The sequence below is a fragment of the Arctopsyche grandis genome, chromosome 13 (assembly GCF_051622035.1).
Source record: "Arctopsyche grandis isolate Sample6627 chromosome 13, ASM5162203v2, whole genome shotgun sequence".
Classification (NCBI taxonomy): Eukaryota; Metazoa; Arthropoda; class Insecta; order Trichoptera; family Hydropsychidae; genus Arctopsyche; species Arctopsyche grandis.
In genome coordinates this window covers 18,047,374-18,069,576 of record NC_135367.1, presented here as the reverse complement: position 1 = coordinate 18,069,576, position 22,203 = coordinate 18,047,374, and the positions used below count along the sequence as shown (strand labels likewise).

General features: G+C 32.3%; 1 protein-coding gene across 3 annotated transcripts in view; it reads left to right on the top strand.

Annotated features, from left to right (window-relative positions):
- Asator (tau-tubulin kinase asator) overlaps positions 1 to 22,203 on the top strand; it is a 37,922-nt gene that overhangs the window by 2,760 nt on the left and 12,959 nt on the right. The window contains exons 2-17 of one of the 3 annotated variants that reach the window (XM_077443888.1): positions 986 to 1,285; positions 17,430 to 17,560; positions 17,807 to 18,020; positions 18,137 to 18,290; positions 19,492 to 19,642; positions 19,734 to 19,875; positions 19,957 to 20,029; positions 20,107 to 20,236; positions 20,315 to 20,454; positions 20,532 to 20,651; positions 20,723 to 20,812; positions 20,895 to 20,993; positions 21,334 to 21,411; positions 21,595 to 21,798; positions 21,874 to 21,951; positions 22,031 to 22,151. In XM_077443888.1, coding sequence (XP_077300014.1) covers positions 1,206 to 1,285; positions 17,430 to 17,560; positions 17,807 to 18,020; positions 18,137 to 18,290; positions 19,492 to 19,642; positions 19,734 to 19,875; positions 19,957 to 20,029; positions 20,107 to 20,236; positions 20,315 to 20,454; positions 20,532 to 20,651; positions 20,723 to 20,812; positions 20,895 to 20,993; positions 21,334 to 21,411; positions 21,595 to 21,798; positions 21,874 to 21,951; positions 22,031 to 22,151 — 2,005 coding nt within the window. In that variant the 5' untranslated portion in view covers positions 986 to 1,205. Of the gene's footprint in view, positions 1 to 985; positions 1,286 to 14,865; positions 15,000 to 17,429; positions 17,561 to 17,806; positions 18,021 to 18,136; positions 18,291 to 19,491; positions 19,643 to 19,733; positions 19,876 to 19,956; positions 20,030 to 20,106; positions 20,237 to 20,314; positions 20,455 to 20,531; positions 20,652 to 20,722; positions 20,813 to 20,894; positions 20,994 to 21,333; positions 21,412 to 21,594; positions 21,799 to 21,873; positions 21,952 to 22,030; positions 22,152 to 22,203 lie in introns of those variants that run through there. The other 2 variants (XM_077443889.1, XM_077443890.1) reach the window with 2 other exon arrangements.

Genomic DNA, 22,203 nt, shown 5'->3' with positions numbered 1-22,203 from the left:
TGCCCACATGATCATCGGGGAAAAATACAAAAAAATATACAGATTTCGCTCGAACTTGATGCCAGATCATGAAAATAGATTTGTCGCCAAATTACACAATCAATTCATAACGCAGCCTCTGAAATTAATGTTGCAAATCATATATTTTATATGCTGCTGAAATATGTATACATATAATTTTTCAAATCAAATGAAGCGTTGATGTTCCCGTATACATATACATGTGTAATGTAACACTATTTAAAAAAAAAAACTTTAAGAAAATATACAAAAAAATACTAAACGTCTTATGTGCATGTCTTACAACTTAAAATTAGTATTTTATTGGTTTTCTAATGAAGTTTCGAGGTTTTAGCGTGACCACTGAAATAAATAATACTTGGAATCGGCAATAAAAATCTTTTGCGCGGAAATTTAATAAAATAAAACAATATTTTGTCCTTGGCTATATACATGAGGTTAATTTAATTCGAGCCATAAAGTATATAAGTCAATATTCGTCATATTTATGTGACCGCGTTGAAAAATTATGCATTAATCTATCAATATTACAACGCATCAGAATGTTGTCATGTTGTTGCGAGATATTTTGAATGTACCTCAATTTTCAACACCTTCGACAGGGGTAAAAACATTCTCGAAAACAGACGTCAAGCCAACAGATGTGACTAATTTGTCTTTCGTTATCGGCATTCATCTCATGTTTTGCCATTTAGAAATTCGTTCCATGCTTTTGAACTACAATGAACGCTACTTTGCATATAAATTATGGCTTTCTTTGTAATAAATATTTAACAACTATGTATAATGTATAATCTCATCTTTTCAATGTGATATAATATTTGGTTGCACAAAATAATATAAATTTCAAATATGTATATTGAAATATTAATTATGCTGATTGTTTCACAACGTCGAATTTTAAATAATAAAAAACTGATTGAAGAATATTAAAATAAAGTGTAATAAATATTTTGTGTCAAAGTTAGGTTTGGTTGACTTCAAATAAAATTCGTTCAATAACGTGTACATATGAACATTTTTGGATCAAAAGTGATATTTTATGTATAAAAATAATCTCGAATGCGAATTATGAACTTGTGTTGTTGTACAACAATCACAGACAGAGAAGAAAGTGAACGAACTGTCACATTCATCGAAGTATTTTGACAGTTACAAAGGTGACAGCCAACGAAGCAGCTCAAATGTCGGCCATTGCTGCTCAACAGTTGGCTTTCGGGGGAGCTCAACAGCGATCCGGAAACAATTTATTCAACATGAAGTGGTGGGTAAGATTTTACGTATTCATCAAATAACACTCTAATTAAAATTAATTTCCGTTAAATTTGCACGCGCGCATGCACCATCAATATTTACAGTAGCATCTGAAACGTACATTATCTAATAGCATTTCGCATGTCACTAATCTCATAAATGTGTCGATGAACCGATATAATTGATTTGAGTTTTTGGCTACGAATCGATTCAGCGTAGCCAATGCGTTTTAAACCGCAACGCTGAACAATGCAAGCAATGAAGCAATTTTATTTTCAATTTTGTACTTGTTCTATTATTGACTCTAAATTGTTTAATCGGTCAAGCAAAAGATAGTCTTGATTCCGTGACTTTTCAGCATAGTTAACTATTATATATTATCAAAAGCAATTGACCAGAAATGAGCGCACATTTAATAATAAAATAGGTACACAAAAAAAAATCCCCCTTCATTTATTTAAGATTTATACAGAATTCCAAGAACATCGTGTGAAATTTAAATTCATTATTATTTTTATTTATCGTCTAATTTTTACGTTGCGTTAAATCAAGTGGTGCGGTCCATTTTGATCTTTATGATCAAAAAGGCCATTAAATAAAATTGCTCTGCGATACACTCTTCACATCTTAAATTTTGTATAGAATTTTATTATTACAGTCGCAAATCTATATATATATATATATATATATATATATATATATATATATATATATATATATATATATATATATATATATATATATATATATATATATATATATATATATATATATATATATATATATATATTTGGAATTCGTGATCAAATGCGTATACATATGTTTTTTTTAACGAATAGTTTCAGTACGTGCAAATATTAATTCTCAATATCATAAACTACATACATATGTACATATATAAAGGTACCTAAGTAGAAAAAACAATACAATCGGTGGCCGAGCAAATCATTGGTCATTTGAATTTGTATCTTTGATGAAGTTCCTGTTTACTACTGATAACAATGTAGTTATTTACTATCAAATGGCATTTATGTATTATTGTAATCAGTGGTGTCACCCTAATGGATTCCATGGGTTTCCGGAAACCCGTTGTTAAAAATCAAAAATAGTGCCGTGGACGAAAAAAAAATGTATATAAATACAAATATATTTTCAAAATAATTTTATTGAAAAATAATTGGAAACACATTGTTTTGGTATTGGAAACAGATTTATGATTTTTTTCGTCCACGGCACTTTTACATGAAAGTTCATTAAATTTTCAAGATTTGTATAATTTGTGACAAAAATTATATGAATTTTTAGATTAAATAACGGGTTTCCGAAAACTTCTAAAAAGATTCTACAATATTTCATTTCATTTTAGTAAAATTGAGCTTTTAGGCTAAATAGAGACTTTTTAGTTTGTAAGCGATTTAATTAAACACATATGTATATGTTAGACCAGGGTTTCCCAAACTACGTTCGGCGGAACACCAGTGTTCCGCTGAACCTAAATAAGTGTTCCGCGACAATTTGAAAAGGTTTTATACACTACAACACATTTAAAGATCTTCTACTTCATATTGAAAGGCGAGTGATGATCAATCTCCACTGATGTTTAGATTAAATTTTAAAGTAGATAAAGAAGTTTCCAAAGTATTTTTAGAACAACTACATAAATTGAAAACAACTCCTTTTCCAATATTTTTTTATGGACGATTCCTGGGTTCAGAATCCATTTACCGAGACAGCCAAACCAGTAGGCTTAAAAGCAGGTGACTATGAAAATCTAATTGATTTAATTAGTGCCTCTGATTTGAAACAAAATACAAAGATCAGCCTTTAAATGATTTCTGGGGGAGTTCGTCAGAAAAGTACCTCAATTTTTCAAAACAAGCTATTATTGTTTCACTTCCATTTTCTATAACCTATTTATGCGAAGTGGGATTTTCTTATTATGCTGCAACGAAGTCAAAGTGCAGGAACATGCTCGACGCCACACCAGAATGCAACTTACCAATATTGTGCCTGATATCAAGAAGATATGCAATTTTTATAATATATTATAGTTTTATATTTACAAATAATTACTAAATAAATAATGTGTTTGAATAAAAAAAAAAATTTATTCTTACTAGGGTTTGTAAAATGTTCCATTGTAAAAAAAAGTTTGGAAAACCCTGTGTTAGACTAACATTATTAAATTGATTTATCAACGCTCTCAAAATTAAATATATACATACATACATACATATATATATATATATATATATATATATATATATATATATATATATATATATATATATATATATATATATATATATATATATATATATGTATTCATGTATATATATTTGGACTGTGGGGTGTATGTAGATCAAACTTAGGCACGCTCAAAAGGAAACCTCTGATGAAATTTAAACTATCTTTCACGCAAATTAGCATTAATCTTCAAACCTGACGCAATATGCTTAGACCGTATGTTTTCATAACTGTATAACATTTTAAATCGAGTTGCACCAAATTTTAAGTCAGTTGTAGCAACAAAAAGACGTTGACCCTAACTATGTATCTTTTTGTAAACAAATAACTTTTACAAAAATAATATGTTCTTTTCAAAATCCAGGCAGCAACAACATACTGCTTTTTCTGACACAAGTCAACGAATCGTCTTGGGTTGCATTTCTTTTGTTTTCTTTTTCGTCAAGATGGCGGACGTTGCAGTTGTCATGTACACCAAATGGCTGACTTCCAAGCAAATGTCGCCGGAAGAAACGAATATTTGTGACGTTAAGGATTAACGCTATTCACTTTATGCGCCATTGAGAACGCCTCGCAATCCTCTTAACTAATTTAATGAGACGATTTGTGAAGAGCGAAATTCTGAAATCGCGCTTCTTTCTGATTTAAGACATAACAAACGCGCGATAAAAGCACAACAAGAAGATTGATTCGAATTTGTGTCAAGACGCTTATAGAACGAGCCCATATATCGGTTCCGGGTATTATTTATATGTGTGCACGTCTGCACAAAAACCAAACATCGTTCATTTGTTTAATTCCAATTTATTTTTGTTTTATTCTTCTTTATGTATAAAAATACTGACAATACGGTGCAACAATATAAAAATTGGGCAAATGTGCATTTTACCACCGCACGTGCCAAATAAACGTACGGGAGAAATTTTGTTTTAAATAACATCTGAAATTATAAATCTTGAAATTTCACAATGTACATACACACAAAAATAAATTGATAATATCTTGATATATATTTTAAACTTACATTATATTTTGGACAGTTTCGTAATAACAAAATAAAGATACCATAAAAATAAAATCTGCCCAAAATGAACGTCAATTTTATTTTTTGTAATATATTACAAATATGAAATAGAAATTATCATTGTTATACTTATTTTTATATGGTTGTAGTGTCACACTACCTAGAACTTTAATTGTTAATATTTCAAGCAGAACTTACGTAAAATCAGAAAAAACCAAGCACAACCTATGTATGTACATAAATAGTTTATGTAATCTTTACAAATATATTTGATTTCCCAATAGATTTGTTATTTATTTTGATAGCATAAAATGCAGTCAAAGACTAGGATAAATTGGAAGAAAGAGGAAAATTTCTAAACGGTTTTATCACTGTTACGATTAAATATGCCAAGAATACATTGAAAAAAGTTTATGCCTACTAGAAAACCCTCGAATTCCCGATGCTTTAATTCACATGGAATAAATTTTCCTTATTTAACAGATTATAAGATATAGCAAATAGGGAATTTTAATTTCAATGTATTATCAAATTTTCTTTTAAGTCAAAAAAATAGTTACAGGTAGGTTGATTTATTATGAAAATGCTTTCAGACCACATTTTGAAAGCTACTGATTTGTCGCATCTTGCACCGTGATATTTTAGTCTTTTCTTTGGGCCAACGCTCTCCAATAACCTACTAAACATAATATTGCACTCTAGTCTAAAGCTACACATTTATTTTAAAAAATACATAAGCTAAACGACTTTCACCAGAAGGAATTCGTCTTTTTAACGAACCAAATTATAGATCAGTTAAAATATACTAATTGCGAACGTCGTAAATAACAACGAGAGAAGATCTCGCGAACCGGTTCATCGTTCGCACATGAGACACTTTTCGAAGAGACTGCTGACGGCTAATATAATATACCTATATAATGCACTCGTCGCGCTAATTTGCCAATAAAAGCTACCAGACGTAGAATAAGAAGAGACAATTGAAGATTGCTGCGTGGGTGCTCGAGCGTTGTTCGGATTGACTGGACACAAATTGACTTCCTGGACCGTAACATTATGAGTTTGCTTCTGCGAAACAATGACTATTGTGGAAACCTTGAGTTCGCTGACTGGGGGCACAAAAAAGAAACTTCGATAAAAATAAATGAAACTGGAACACTAATTACTGAGTGGGTTTTCGTAGAATCCTTGTGGGTATATAAGGAATCGTCTCGGTCGTTTTCAGGTGTACTTCCTATTGAGGTGAAGGTCGCTGAAAATGAAACGCGGAACAACAATAATGCGGTCAACATTCTGGCTATGCCCCGCACTATACAGACTATTAAATTTTTTCAAATCACGTAGAAAAGAATGCAAAAGTTGACCTAGGTACAAATTCAATAGGTACCTCAAAGTCATTTCACTCTGATTTTAAATTTTAAAAAAAGACGAACTTGTGGATTACATTAGATTATATTTTATATAAATAAATGTACGTAAGACATAAAAATGTCACAAAATTAAAAACTACTCCTAAATTGAAATCTTCTTATATGTATATTAATACTACAAAGAGGAGCAGAAATATTTAGACCAGGGGTTTTTTCTCATAAAACTTTATATTGTAAGCTTTCGCACTTTCTCACATAGATTTTCACTTCACTAATAGATTAAATAAAGTAAAATATTGGTGTGTTTGGGCCAAAAGCCACAACACATCTTCTTAATATATAATTTCGAAAGAGAATCCGTGATGTTAAATTTAATAAAAAAAACAAATGAATATTCAAATAAATTTAAATAAAATAAAACTATTCAAATAAATTTAATAAGATGTTTACTATTAGCCATGTTTAAGCGGCTTATATTACAAATACCGAGCGAAGCCGGGTAAAACCACTAGTTATCAATATAAAAGAAAGGCCTCGGTGTGTTATTAGTATCAAAGTTTTGTCAAATGATTATATGAAACCAGAAAAGTGAAGCAACATTTGCTGAATCTTCATCAACAACACAAAGACAAGGAGCAAAGTTTTTTAACGTCATGAGAATGATTTCAAAAAATGAATCTGGATTCAACACGGGTATTATCGAGCAAAAAAACGAAAGTATTATTGAAGCTTTTTATGCTGTAGCACTAGAGATAGTAAAGCAGACAATTCCTTATAAAATTGGGGAAACTCTGATCAAACTCTTTGCTCTCAAAATGGTGGAAATTGTGTTGGGAAATTGATTGGAGAAAAAAAATGGGGTAGAGGTAAATTATATTCTGAACAATGGTGAAAAGGGGAATGGAGCAAAAAGGGTCGAGTCCTCTGATTTAGACGATTCAGATTGGTATTCTGAAATATACATAGCACTTTAATTGAAAAGTGAATATTCACTAACTACACAAAAGCAAACTACATAATATAACATTATGCCACACAGTAATTTTTTGAAGATGATATTGATAATTGTTTTCACCTCGTTCTCAAATAGAATCTGGAAAATCTTAATCTAATATTTCTATATAAATAAATCATCCCTAACCAGAACCGATCACAGATTCAAAACTATTAAACTATGACCAATCCGAGGACCAATTTTTTGGACATGTCGCATATTTTGTCTTTGATCTTCAAAATCTGCGTAAAACGGGTCACTTAAACTTTCAGACTGTCTAGTTTCACTTTAAAATTGACCCACTGTGGATCATCACACACTATCTCATCGCGAATTAAGTTCAATCATCTGCTTACATCAAAGGGATCTCACATATTTCGATTTGATTGGCGTCAACTTGCAACTCCAAACACACGCTTCCCTCTTTTTTTTTCCATGTGAAATGTATGAAAATGGTGAATTTTGATCTGGTGCCATCTGTTCCGTAAGCAATGACGCCAGCAAAGCTCTACAGTTACGTGTTAAATGACTTCAAGCAAGTGGGTCAGACGTGCTACTCATTACCGCTTTGTGGACGTCTATTTTTTGTACTTGATTCAAGGTCACTGTGTTTGGTTTTTCTATGTCTGTATGTGTACGTGAGCTTAGGAAAAACGTGGGCTTTTATTTATTTTCCTACGCGAAAATCTCTCAAATAAAAGTTTGCGCCCGAGTACGAATGCCAAAAATATATCTAACTTTCTCTTCAACTCGTTAAATAGGTCAGTAACAACCCATCTAATTAATTAATATAATCAATTTAATGTATAATATATATATATATATATATATATATATATATATATATATATATATATATATATATATATATGATTTATTCCCTCTGTATAATATAATATTTGGAACAGCTTCGGTAATGTCATATCTGAATTAAATAATTATTTTTACGAAGTTTATTCGTTGACACAATATTATATTCATAACTATTGAGTTTATTCGTTGAACCTTGACGCGTGTCCATCAAAAGCGACGGATAAAGATTAATTGCCAAAATCAACAATGAAAATTATATTTTAAATCCACAACGAATCCCACATGCAAACAGCAATAAATTTGAATTTAAATTTCATTTACGTGACACAAAAAAGAAATTATTTTATTTTATGTTGATACTTAAAACAAATACATACGTCGATTCATTAAAACCAACGACAAGAATATGATATTATAATGAATTCAAATACTGCATATGTATGTATACTGCATTCAAAGCATGGGACTCTTCAGCGTTCTCGAATCTGAAAAGACCTCTCGAGTGACTGAAAGTAAAATAAAATCTCTTCTACAATTATTTTTTTGGCAAGTTTTACCAATTTGCCGAGTATTACGCACATGACGTCGACCTACGAAATAGGCCAAACCGGCGACTAATTACTCATTTTCCAGCGGTGTCCTCGCAATTTTTCAAGGTTTCAGCTGCTTGTCCTACTGACACCACTCTTTCAGAATGCACATTTTCACGTATTTTTACTCGATTTTCAAGGTCGCCTTACTTCGTCATTATTTTCCTCGAAACTATCCTTCGTTAACTTATCACTCTAACTAAACATAAATGGTTCCAGATCGACCAAATAGTCTATTCAATTGGTTATACCTATACTTACCAACATGCTCTTATTTCTCACGAAAGTACATATGTATAGGGATGAAAATCTAAAACTTAAAATCTTTCTCTGAACTTCAATAGTTCAATAACAACGTGTGACGCATTATGCTAATTTTTTTTTAACATTTCGCTACTCTTCGGTCGATGGTCTTGACCTTAATTAACCTGAAAACAGTTTCATCATAGTGTGATTCGTAAAAAAGACGAAACAAGCCACTATCCGTCATCCGCACGGTTAATTTGTAAAAAATAAGAAAAAACTAACATTAGACAAATATAAATTAAAATACTCAAGGTGTTTCGTTTAAGAAATTTCGCCAAGACAAAAAAAAAACAACACCGCTATAAATACGTCGAACGAAATTCGCGCGATGCGGAAGAAAGTATAATGTTTAGTATTAATAGATTTATAGCGGTCGCTGACTGCTTTGAAAGTGGTTGTTTTTTCAGCAACTTATTGACTTGTTAATGCCGATGCTGAAAAAATTTACAGTTCGACTGAAAGTTGGCGGCGTTTTTCGAAAGTTAATCGAGCGCCAAGCGCCTTTAATTTGAATGCCAACATTCAATGCGAGAAGCCAACGAACTCCGCATGTCAATAATGTCACTTATTTTTAATTGACATTATGTCAATCAGCAACTTAGCTTTAGTTTTAATCATTGATGAAAGTTGAGATTATATCAAATTTCAGAAGCGTGCTTGTAGGCAAACCAAAATTATCATACTTCAAGCATTTAAAACATTCATTTTTTTTACTTTATTTAATTTGAAATACCAATAATTACACTGAGCAACAAAAAATCACGTTTTTGAGTTACCAGAGCAGAGACTAACCAGTCTTTACTAAGTTTGACCCACTGAATTCGAATATGATAATGATTTTTGTTGGTTAGTGATCGTTTACGAGATATGACCGTTTAAAAAAATGCGCGATTTTTACAGCTCGAGTTAGTACGTTTAGATAAAAAAAAATATTGAGATAGAAAACCAATCCTTATGAATGTGGTGAAATAAAAAATTGGCCAAATAAACGCAACATAACACAGATAAAAAATCCGTAAAAAAATATATATTTTTTACTTTTAAAATTTGCTAGACAATTATAAGTATTTTAAAACAATAAAAATCACAACCAATAGAAAAAACATCTGACTATTGATTTCAATACTCACTCACAAAAATACTAGATTTTGAGTTGAAGACCGCAAAAACCAAAAAACTGTAAAAATCGCGCAGTTTTTTAAACGCTCATATCTCGTAAACTATCACTAACCAACAAAAATCATTATCATATTCAAATTCAGTGGGTCAAACTTAGTAAAGATTGGTTAGTCTCCGCTGTAGTAATTTTTTTTTGTTGCTCAGTGTTATCTATAATTTATTTCAAAAAAGAATAATATAAGTGCTTTTTATGAACTCTCATGACCAATTAATTTATTCATTGGTATGTTTAATTTTTTAAGAAATTTTTTAATGTTAGATTGCATGATACATTTTATCATTGATGATTTTGTGAGACAAGAATCACTAAGCATGTATCCAATAGATTAATCTTACATTCTTACGTTCCATTACTAAATCGAAAGATTAATAAAAATACCAACAGCCGCAGCACTTGTTACTATTTTTAGTAAAAGAATTTCAAATAAGTTTTTCAAATAAAAATGAAAAGAAATGATTTTATTTTTAATTTACTGAGTTATTTTAAATACCGAGATATTGAAACAACATGGAATATGTGACATAAAAAATAATGTCCAATTGAAGTTACGTGGATTCTCGTACGTACACTCTTTGATTAATTTCTGAAATGAATCACGTTATACGACATATGAGCACACATTTTTGAAGGTCGGTCTCAACAATCTGTTCCTGATGATGGTATTTTTTTTATTTACAGTAGAAATCAAAGAAGTGATAGATATTTTAATAACACAACTTAGATGAAGATATGAAAAACTGTATGACTTTTGTAAGACTTCTTACTACTCTTACGTAATACTCTTCTTCGAACAGTGACCCCTTAAACTCATATTCTACACCAGACTTTCTCAAAAATCCAAAAAAAGTTTCACCTGCGGCGTATGCTTCTTTTTTATTGCGCGTATTGAATTAAGACAATTTTTTTTTTTATATTCTAATCCTAAAAATATGTTTACTCGGGTTTGCTGCAAATGATTGTAAACCACCCGGCTGCGTGGTCATTTCGATTGAATTTTAACTGTTTGAATTTCAGCATGTACGAAAGACGAGATATTCATGGGGTTGCGCGGATGACATTTCGATGTACATTGATGATTGGCAATTCTTAAAATTGAGTTGGATCTTTCTGGCAAGTTTAAAATGGCAAAAGCCGAGACAAAAGTATGAAATGAGCATGCGCCCCCTTGGTTTGCAATCGTTTGTAGCGCAGGGGTTTACTCATAATTAGAGGCCGGATAGCCAAGGGGCCGCGTATTGTTCAAATGTTGTAAATGCATTGTTAAAGGTTTGCCGAACCTTTTTTACAAAGGATTTACAACAATGGAACAATGAGCGGCCCCTTGGCTATCCGGCGTCTGCTCATAATATATGTGACATATTAAATTCATATAATGTTTTTAAAATACGAGTTATCTATCAGCCCACTAACTCCTATTAATATTAAACCCTCTATGATATTATAATTATGAAAAATATATTCTTTTCAACGATAACTCTTAGGAGGGCGACATTTTAAACTCTGCCTAAGGGCGGCACATAGTCTCGGGACGTCACTGATGTTATCATCACCCGATCCACACAAGTAGTTAATGTATGTACAAATATATGTATTAATTTACAACCTATGTACATATGCATACAATTTTGAAAAAAAAATGATAAGCTGCTAATTTTAGATAAATATACATGTCTTAGAGTTTATTATTATATAAAAATGTATTATGAAACTGCATCAGTTCAAACAAAGTTAGATTGAACGATTATATTATATTTTACGACCGCAAAATAAATCTTCCCATGTAACAAATTATCGTCTTAAATCATCAGGAAAGTCGACGATCGCAGATACCACATAATTTTTTCCCGCCGAAAGGAAAACAATGCGGAAAAACCCAACGGGCGCGGATCGAAAATAGGAAATCATCGTTGGTGACGGGTGAAAAGTTGACAACGATCTCCAATTCAACACGGTCGTAAAAATCTAAACAAGCAAAACGTCTCAAGAGACGATATTAAATTCGTGGAAAGGTCGTTAAATCCAATTAACGACGCAGTATCCAATCGAAACTGGAGCCAACTGATCTACATATGTATGTACTTTTCACCTAATACAATAACAACTGTGAATTTTCACGTTCAAATCAAAATCGGTGCATTCAAAACAAGACTTACACCTTCATTCGAAATGTATTGATATATGGTTGATTTTACTTGGATCGTAATTTATAGCGGATGATTTTCATTGCCAATTTTGATTGCTTTAGTGAACTTCAATCTACTGTTTCTGCACGTGCATAAATGTATTATGTACGTTAATTTTCCAAATCCATCTAATTATCTGCGTCTATTGTACAACGCGATTGCAACTGTTCTGTCTGAATATTTACAGAACTAGCTCCTGAAGTCATCTAAAATTATCTGCGCGGGCGTGGGTTTGGCAAAACGATTTCCAAGATAAAACAGTTTAGTTTATTTTTGTTTGCAGACCGAACCGGTGGAGTCTAATATGAGAAAAGTTTCGAATATCCCAAAGGTGTAGAAGGGACTGATCAGTCTTCTGAAATTTGAGATCACTAAAAATCGCGTGTGAATATTAAACCTACAATGTAGGTCCTAAATACATAAGTGTCCAATAACAAATTTTAGGTCTAGTATTGAATCTATTTGTTTTAGTTTTCCAATAAATATAAATTCTTTATTCTAATCCCATATACCTACTAAAAATAAGTGCCAGAATATATCGGTGAAATGGTGATTATTTCATTAAATCCTATCTACACAATTTTATAAAAGTGAATACATAATTACATATACATATGTATGTATGTTCGTAAATATCCAGCCAACTTTAATGCAAAAGTCATGTAAGAGAGTATATGCAGACATAAAACTAAATTATATTTACACATTTTCTCTTAAGTTGACAGACAGACAAGTGCCATTTGTAAGCGTGTAATCGCATTATTTTTTTATTGTAATTTTGCCAATTATCACGACATTGCAAAGAAAACTACAAATGATATACATACATATGTATGTATGTACATATGTAGCGAAAAATTGATCCATTTATATAAATCATATTATTGCATAAATCTATTGATTTTGACAAAAAATAATAAAAACTGTCGCTTATGTGCCGGAACAAAAAATTATCTGTTTTCCTTTACCTTCATGCTTAAAATTTCAAATATTTTTTTAATATTAAAAGAAATGATATGCCAAACAACAAACTATTTTTGTTCACCTGATTGACAGCCAACTTTTAAGTCAACAAATTAGATTTATAACTGGACAGACATACCCATTTATTTGTTTTTTGAATATTTAAATTAAACGATTCCCGGTACTGGACAACATTCACGTCCAATATCGAGCAAATGTGAAAAATATAAGAAATTCTGAAAGGTTTATAATTTATTTAGTGCTATTTGTAATTTTTGTTTGTCTAATAAAAATATGATCCATGGTCGTAGTATCGTGCGTTACGTTTCCGGGTATAATTATGAAGCGAAATGTTAGTATTGATTTCGTACAGCTGATAATGACATTTGACCGTCATGGCTACCATCGCACGTAAAATGTGTCGTAATCGTCAATTTATAATGATTTTAGATATGAAACGTTTATTTTTAGACGCATAGATCTTCAATAAAACATATTGAGACACACTTTTAACACAGAAAATGACGAATTCGTCATTTTTATACAGAATATTAGATTACATTAGAATATTTAAACAATGAAACAATGAAAGTCCACGACAACTTCAAACGAAAGTAAATCTTGAATTAAACAGACATTTAAATTTATTAAAAAACAGACTAGATCAAATTATAGAACTTCAAAACCTTTCATCGTACGTATAATTATGTATTCAATTTTTTTTAAATACATTTCTAATTCTACTTAATATATCAAATCCACACGAGGAATGTTTTAAAATAACAACAATGTCAATTTAAAATATGTTTTATTAATTTAAGATGAGTTATTTATTAGTTATTGGCTAGCTTTTACGGTTCGATGATTATTCCGCAAAAAGCGATCTCGCGCAAGTCACTAAAATATCGATCACGGATCATCTGGCACCCAAAAACTCCATCAACCGAAATCAATAGCGCGCGAAATATTTCACTAACGAGAACTCGAGTGCCAGATATTCCGTATCCGCGATTTTTGTGGCAACGATTGTGGTGCGCGCATAGATGTATAATACATAGATCCGCCCTCACTATTTATACTGGTCTCCCTTTTGGCGCATGCAAAATACATGTCGCATGCACACTTTCTCTGATTAGGTAGGTAAGTACTGCTGCGTCGTAGGGAAAAAAACCTTTTTTTTCCCAACTACCCCGCTAGTTAAACCCCCCGCACCCCTCAGTTAGTGAAGACAAGATCTCCGATCAAAATCACACATCAGGGCCCATCTATGTGTATTATATATCTATCGGTGCGCGCAATCGCAATGTGTGAAATCATCCGTTTACCAGCTTTTACATTGGCTACGTCCACACTACCGATATCTACACCCAATATTTACGAAATTTTCCATATCCAGTTCCCACATTGCAACCTGTGGTTGCTATTTAGGAACCGGTTATGACAAATTTCGTAAATATCGGGTGTAGATATCGATAGTGTGGACGTAGCCATTGCGCAAAACAACTTGTGAGGCTGCAAATGAAAAAGTATTATTCACGCAGTTCAATTTCGTTATTTAGTTAAATTTCAATTTCGTTATTTAGTGTTGAAATATTTAAACATCGTTTAAGCGAAACATTTAAAAACAAAAGAAGCAATAACAAAAGAAATAATCATAAACGTTTGTCGATTTAATAAATGAAACACCTAAATTTTGCTGTATGAGAAAATTCCAGTACAAAATTGTACGACACTGGGGAGAGAATTGAGAGATAAAACCGACCGCCGATTAATTCGCAATTTTTTCGGTGAGTTATTCAATGAGCGTGTGCAAATAAATTTTTCCACGGCTCGGCGCGTAGGAAAAAGGTCGATTTTGCCATTAGAGCTATCGACAATCCGTAAATTGAGCCACGGGTAGTGGCGGGCAGCGAACGGTTTAGACCAAACGCCGGGATAAATTAAGAAGCGGGCTGCGAGGGTCGGTCTGCGGGCGCGCCTCGCCGCTCCTCACCGGCCGCCCCGCCGCCCCCCGACCCGCGCCCCCCACGCCCGCGCCGCAGCCGCAGCCCCAGGTACTCCTCCAGCCCCGCGCCCCTCGCTGTACTGTCATCGCTTCGACCGTCGCCCCTTCCTCGAGAGTCGCAGCAGCCACAACCTTGTCCCACCCGCACCCGCACCCCCACCCCCACCCGATCGATCGACCCGTCCCTTCGCCCATAACCTCAAAATGGCTCCCCTCCCGTCCCCTCCCTGCCCTCCGCTCCCCGCCTCGCCCCTCGTAAGTCTTCGCCGGCCGAAAGTGCCGCCCCGCCCCCCTGCTGCTCCTCTCCTCCGCGCCCCCGCGATCCTCTCCTCTCCCCCCGCTACGTCCCTGCATCACTCCTGGTGCAAATCGCGCTACGATTTCATTCATAAACTCGCCTGAAAAAAAGTCTGAAAAATCAATACATTTGTCAGTTGAAATTTTCCACCAAATATCCCGCAATTTCCCTTCTTCGGTCGACGATTGTGCACGTCGCGTTCGATCTTGCGACGATTTCCACATTGATCCTCATTAGCATCTGTTTCTTCATAAATTTACATGTTTTATCGTAATGGGTTCTGTTATGAAGCCATTTGTATGGACGATCGGAATATATATCGTTGAAAATGTGCATACACGATGCGTTCAATTGTTTAATTAAATTAATTATAATTTTCGTACAAGAATTGCAATTTTAAATCCGATAAATTATATATACTTGAAAACGTTTAACATTAAAAAAAAATAAATGAAATTGATTTACATTTTGTCAAACTATTACAAATATTTTTAATTAATTTAAGCTTCCTGTATAATTTCAAGTTTAAAAAGTATTCTAAGGCTTCATTCTCAACTTTTTTCCTGATTTATACCAAAAATTTAAAAAATATAATTTTTCTATACAATTATCGTTTCTTTTATGGGAATCGATTTTTTTTTTAACGATTTTTAGAATCGAGTTCCAGTCAAACAATGATTAGGATATGCAATTTGATCGACTCAATGATAGATGCCGGTTTTTCAATATATAGTAACAATCGATGAAGTTTTGTGATCATGTGAAAATTTGAACTCGAGATTTTGACCGATTTAAACTCAGAATCGATCTCTGATCACGTTTTCATGATCTAGAAAAAATGTGTATTTTGGGGATTTTTTGAAAACCGTTTTGTTCTATCGAATTGAAGTTTGGTATCGGTTACTGAAATTCTTATTTATACGGAGTAAATTTTTTTCAAATTTTTGAGTTGGCCAGAAATGGTACCTCCCCTTATTTTTTTAAATTTTTGAATTCAATTATCTCCCAAACTGCTAACCAAATCAGAATTTTTTTTACATGTAGTGGAAATTACATATAATTATATTATATAAATTATAAAAAAGCTGTAAATATGGTACCATATATTGATTATGTTTCTATTGTGCTATTTAAACGATTAAATATAAAAAAAAACTTATTCAAAATTGGAATAAATTGTTAGATAAGATTCGTGCACTTTTTCATTATGCATACATTGGAATTAAATTTATGTAAAATAGCTGTTCAAAAAAGACATGCTTACACAACTACAGAATTGCTTTTGTCGAAATCGATATTCATTTTGTACATCTGCGCAAAAAAATGATATATATATATATATATATATATATATATATATATATATATATATATATATATATATATATATATATCTATATTTGATCGCCCAAATTTTTTAAATCAATTATTGATTTTTCGTCAATGGAATGTCTGTACAAATAATTAAAATAAAATGTATATTAGTATGCAAGATTCATTTGAAACAAGGTCTATAAAAATAAAATAAAAAAGTGGCTAAATGTACGATTTGAATTTTTGAAGTGTTAAAAATATGTACCAAAATTAATTCTGAAAAGTATACAATGATATATGTATGTAATTGCACTGCAACTGAAAATTTGAACTTCAAGATGAGTCATTTTAATTTTTACATACCTCCTTTACGTTTTCCCTGTTACATTCTCATTGATCCCAAAATTCTCATTTCGGTTTTCCAATTTTATTACACCACAAATAACGATATTATTACATTTCAACATGCAATATTCAAATTTTGTGCACACTGTTAACTCATTCGAAATTCGGCATTTGATAGCAATTCATTATCGAAAAATTTGTATTTTCGCATCATTCTGCATGATTATTGTACAATTTGTGTACTATTTACAGACATGATCCTTCGTGTTCAATTTATTGATTATATCATTAGTGTGTGATGAATAAAATATTCCATCAGTAAATAATTACCCATTTGAACTAATCTTATTTTCAATCATCTTCACGGTCAAGACCGTTTGACCGTTTGATTATATTGCATATTAAACTTTTATCAGCGATTCTACTTGGATTCAAAATGGAATCTAATAAGCTGACGCATAAATATTTTTTTTTTTTTTTACGAACGAAAATTATATCCTTTTTTGTACATTTATTTTTTAGGAAAAAACCTTCAATATGTAATAACAAAGAAGTTTGCAAAAACAAAACAAAGGCTGCTGCGCCGACTGAATATACAAAACTCAATCAAACACATGAAGATAACCTCATTGAAGACTGCGATTCGTGCAAAGGTTTGTCCCGATTAATACAAATTACTTATGTACATATATATATATATATATATATATATATATATATATATATATATATATATATATATATATATATATATATATATATATATATATATATATATATATATATATATATATATATATATATATATATATATATATATATATATATATATATATATATATATGCCCTTAAGTGTTGAATCATCGCATAAAATTATCACTCGACGAATCAAATTGCAGAAGATAGTGGTGTCTGTGCGGGCACCAGCCATGTGGAAGGTGGTCGAGACGAGCAGCAATTTGTTGCCGAAGACCGCAGTAGCGAAAGCACCAGCAGCAGCAGAGTCAAACACAGGCGTACCGGCGACAAGAGTGGCAAAGGTAATCAAGGAAGTGCACTCCCAACACGGCCCGCTGTCTCAACTAGACCTAGTGTCCGCAATCCCCTTGTAAGGTATGTACATATATACGTAAGAAGAAGAAAATCGTATTTTTGCTTTGGTTTCGTGTATGCACATATGTATGTATAGGTTATATTTTGAGGATTCATGATAATTGCTTCGTTTATAGATCACGTACTGTTCCTGCATTTGGTTCAGCAGAGGGGCGCGGGCGGCGGGCGAGTTCCCGTGCCGAGAGCGACAGCTCGCGCCGCCTCACAAATATTACCATGACATCCGAAGATCTTTTACAGCCGGGACACGTTGTCAAAGAAAGATGGAAGGTAAATCAATCGAGTGGTTTTTTTGTCATCATTCGTCACAAATATATTCTCTATAAGAATTTTGCTACTTGTTTTCGAGGGTAATTTTCATATTTTTACACCTGAAACAAGTTTATTTTTGTCTCATTTTATTGTCAGCTATGTATGTACTTTGTGGGTGACCGTCACCGCACTGAATGTTAAAAAGTCGAAAATGTTCGTTCACCATGCATACATATGAAAAACGGTTAGTATATATATTAGTGGCGTGCGGTAAAACTCTCTCTCCCCCCGTCGTACATCCTCACTTAATTTGCGCGAGCAGGATACAACAGGAACAAGAGGAACAGCCTTTTCCTCCCGAATCCTGCGCGCGCACACAAAACAAAGCTGTATGACAAAAAGAGAGATAATTTCACCGCATGCTACTGATATATATTATACGTATATATGTACATGGTACCGTTTACCATGCACCCTTTTTTTTTTTTGATCTTTCGATTTTCGAGCTTTGCCTTCCGATATTTGATTTTTCGGGCTTTTCACTTTCGGCCCCGTGAGGTAGACCCGTACTTTGTGTACATTTTTGAGCGGATGTTTTGGCTAATAAAGCAAAAATAATGTGTGGGGCGTAGTACATGAAGGTTACATAGAGGAGATCAAATTGAAGAGGCCGATTTTAGTTATTTTGAGCCTCCCACAAGCCAATAGTTTTATTCGTATCGGTGTGTAGAAAGAAGGCTTTAGGCAAAGTTACGTCTTACAAACATTCATATTGTAATCAAAATATATACATATGTACTATTATTATATTTGAAGTCACTACTTATATAATACTAGTGTTTTTACCCGGCTTCGCTCTGTATTTGTAATATAAACTGCTTAAACGTGTCCAATCTAATAGTAAAAATTTTTTTAAATTTATTTGAATAGTTTTATTTTATTTAAATTTATTTGAATATTCATTTGTTTGATGACGTCACGGATTTACGAACGGTCTCTTTCGAAATTATATATTAGATTTATATCTATTATCATTCTGATCAATAGAATCTATAATCTGGGGAGCATAATTTCGACATTATGAACAATCTATTACCTTAGAAAGAGAAACTTTCTTAACTACTACTCAACATTTGAAACTTAAAAAATATGTTTCAGAAGGCTTTACAGGGGGAAATGGAAAAAAAATCTTTTTTGCATCACATTTTCATTATTTCAGGTCGTCAAAAAGATCGGCGGTGGAGGGTTTGGAGAAATTTACGAAGGCTTAGATTTATTGACAGCGGAAGAAGTTGCCCTCAAGGTAGAGTCTGCCCGCCAGCCAAAGCAAGTACTCAAGATGGAAGTAGCCGTGCTAAAAAAATTACAAGGTATACCTTTTGATTTATAATCTAATAATGATACTGATACATGTGTATGTACGCAGTTGTAATATATTAATGCGATAAATCGTTTGAATAGGAAAAGAACACGCGTGTAGATTCATCGGTTGCGGACGCAACGATCGCTTCAATTATGTAGTAATGCAACTTCAAGGAAAAAATTTGGCTGAGCTTCGTCGAGCTCAGCCAAGAGGTGCCTTTTCCTTGAGTACTACGTTAAGGTACTTGTAGCTTGTATAAATTCTCTATTGATTATTTCATTTCAACTATGCAAACAATCTCATTTTTTTAAATTATTTTAGGCTTGGACTTCAAATACTAAAGGCTATAGAGTCAATACACGAAGCTGGTTTCCTTCATAGAGATATAAAACCAGTAAATATATATATTTTATTACACAATTCATATGTAGTTTATAAACATTAAATTTACCTTTTTTTTTTTTTTTTCAGAGTAATTTTAGTATAGGAAAATTGCCTTCTACAATGAGAAGAGTTTATATGTTGGATTTTGGACTTGCAAGACAATATAGAGATGGAATGGGACAGGTTCGACCTCCTAGAGCTGCTGCTGGATTTAGAGGTATTTTTTTTTAATAAGCATTTATATATGGTTTTAATTAATTTATCTTATTCATTTATACATTTTTGATATTATCAGGTACTGTACGCTATGCTTCACTTAACGCACATAAAAATAAGGAAATGGGCAGGCATGACGATTTGTGGTCCCTTTTTTATATGTTAGCTGAATTTGTTAATGGCCAATTGCCTTGGAGGAAAATTAAAGATAAAGAACAGGTAATTATTTATATATTTTTTGTGAATAATGATGGATTGTATGACATCTTATATCATATTATTTTTTATACACTCAGGTTGGACTCATGAAAGAAAAATATGATCATAGACTTCTTTTAAAACATTTACCATCTGATTTGAGACAATTTCTTGATCACATAAAAGTAATGGGCTATTTTGATAAACCAGATTACGCTGTAAGTAATTTACATTAATAATGCATGTATGATAAATACAATTATTTTATTTATTGTTTTTCATTTTTCAGATGCTTATTTCTATATTTGAAAGGTCTATGAAAAGAAGAGGTGTATCAGAAAGTGATCTTTACGATTGGGAGAAACCTGAAAATGTTAAAGTAATTGAAATACATGAATATGTATGTATGTATATTAAATTACTAGTATTGATTTTTTTTTCATTCTTTTTTCTTTTCATAGATACTGAGTGAACCAAACGTAAATTGGAACAAACAGAAACCTCACGATCAGCCTGATAATAACCAAGAAAATATTCAACCCGTGGATAACAGAGAACGGGTAAATAAAGTTTAATTATATTCATGAAATGCAACATATTGAATAGTAAATTTTTAATTACATTGACATTTCAATGTGGGAAATTCTTAATTATTAAATCTTGAACTACACATTGTTGGCAAAAAATATTTATTTTATAATACAAACATATAAATTTGTCCTAAATTTAAACTTGACGAAGTTACATTGAATATTTCAATTTAAACTCACCTTCACATCTACTATCATGCATTTCAATCGTTGAAACATCAGTGACACACAGCCATCCACCATTACCCATTGACTGACTCTCAACAGCTAATGCTGAAGTCAGTGATGTGTGTTTCTTTGTTTCGTTTAGGTAAGACGAAGAATTGAGACTGAAATGACAACGGCCTTAGCCACAGAGACAGCTACTAACTTTGTTCAAAAGGACAAGGTATATTTTAGTATTAAATTTACCACCTTGTTAGAGCATTTAAATTTCTATTATTTTTTTGCTATCGGACAAATCGTTTCCCAGCTACTTGTATTACATTAGCATCTCGGCGCTTGTTGTTACTTTCGTACATTATATTTCTTCATATTGATTATTTCTGATATTGTTTTAATGTATTTTCAGATGTCCATAGAGAAAAATTGTATTGCCACACCAACCAATGCAACGTCTGTTACAAATCTTGGTGCAAGAACAACTACAGCCCCCGCTTTGCCCGGTAAGGAAACCGGCACCGAAGCAGCCATTCCACATGAAATTACTAACAATAACACTGCTCAAATACCAGCTAGTCCAAATAAAAGAGCTAAACATTCTACTACCCAACAGGTTTGTTTCATTCATTCATTCATTTTTATATGTCAAACTTTTAAAATTTATCAACAACTGAATGTTAATTTTTAGAATACTGCTCAGGATAAACCAACAGAGAATGAAACTGATGCTGTGATGGCTTCAATGAAATCTTCAGATGATAATAAAGTACATACATATTAAATACACGGACACTGATTTGATTTTCAATAAACCTAATGATTTAAAATATATTCTTCGATTTTAGTTGCAAGGTAATTCAGGAGTAACCAATCAACAGTTAGTTTCCGAATGCAAAACAGAAGGGCCACATTCCAAACCCGAGAGACAATCTATTCCTCCGTGCAGAGCTCGTTCAAATTTAGGAGGTAAAACCTGTTTATTTTCTTTCCAAATATCATCATGTAAGTATGTATGTAT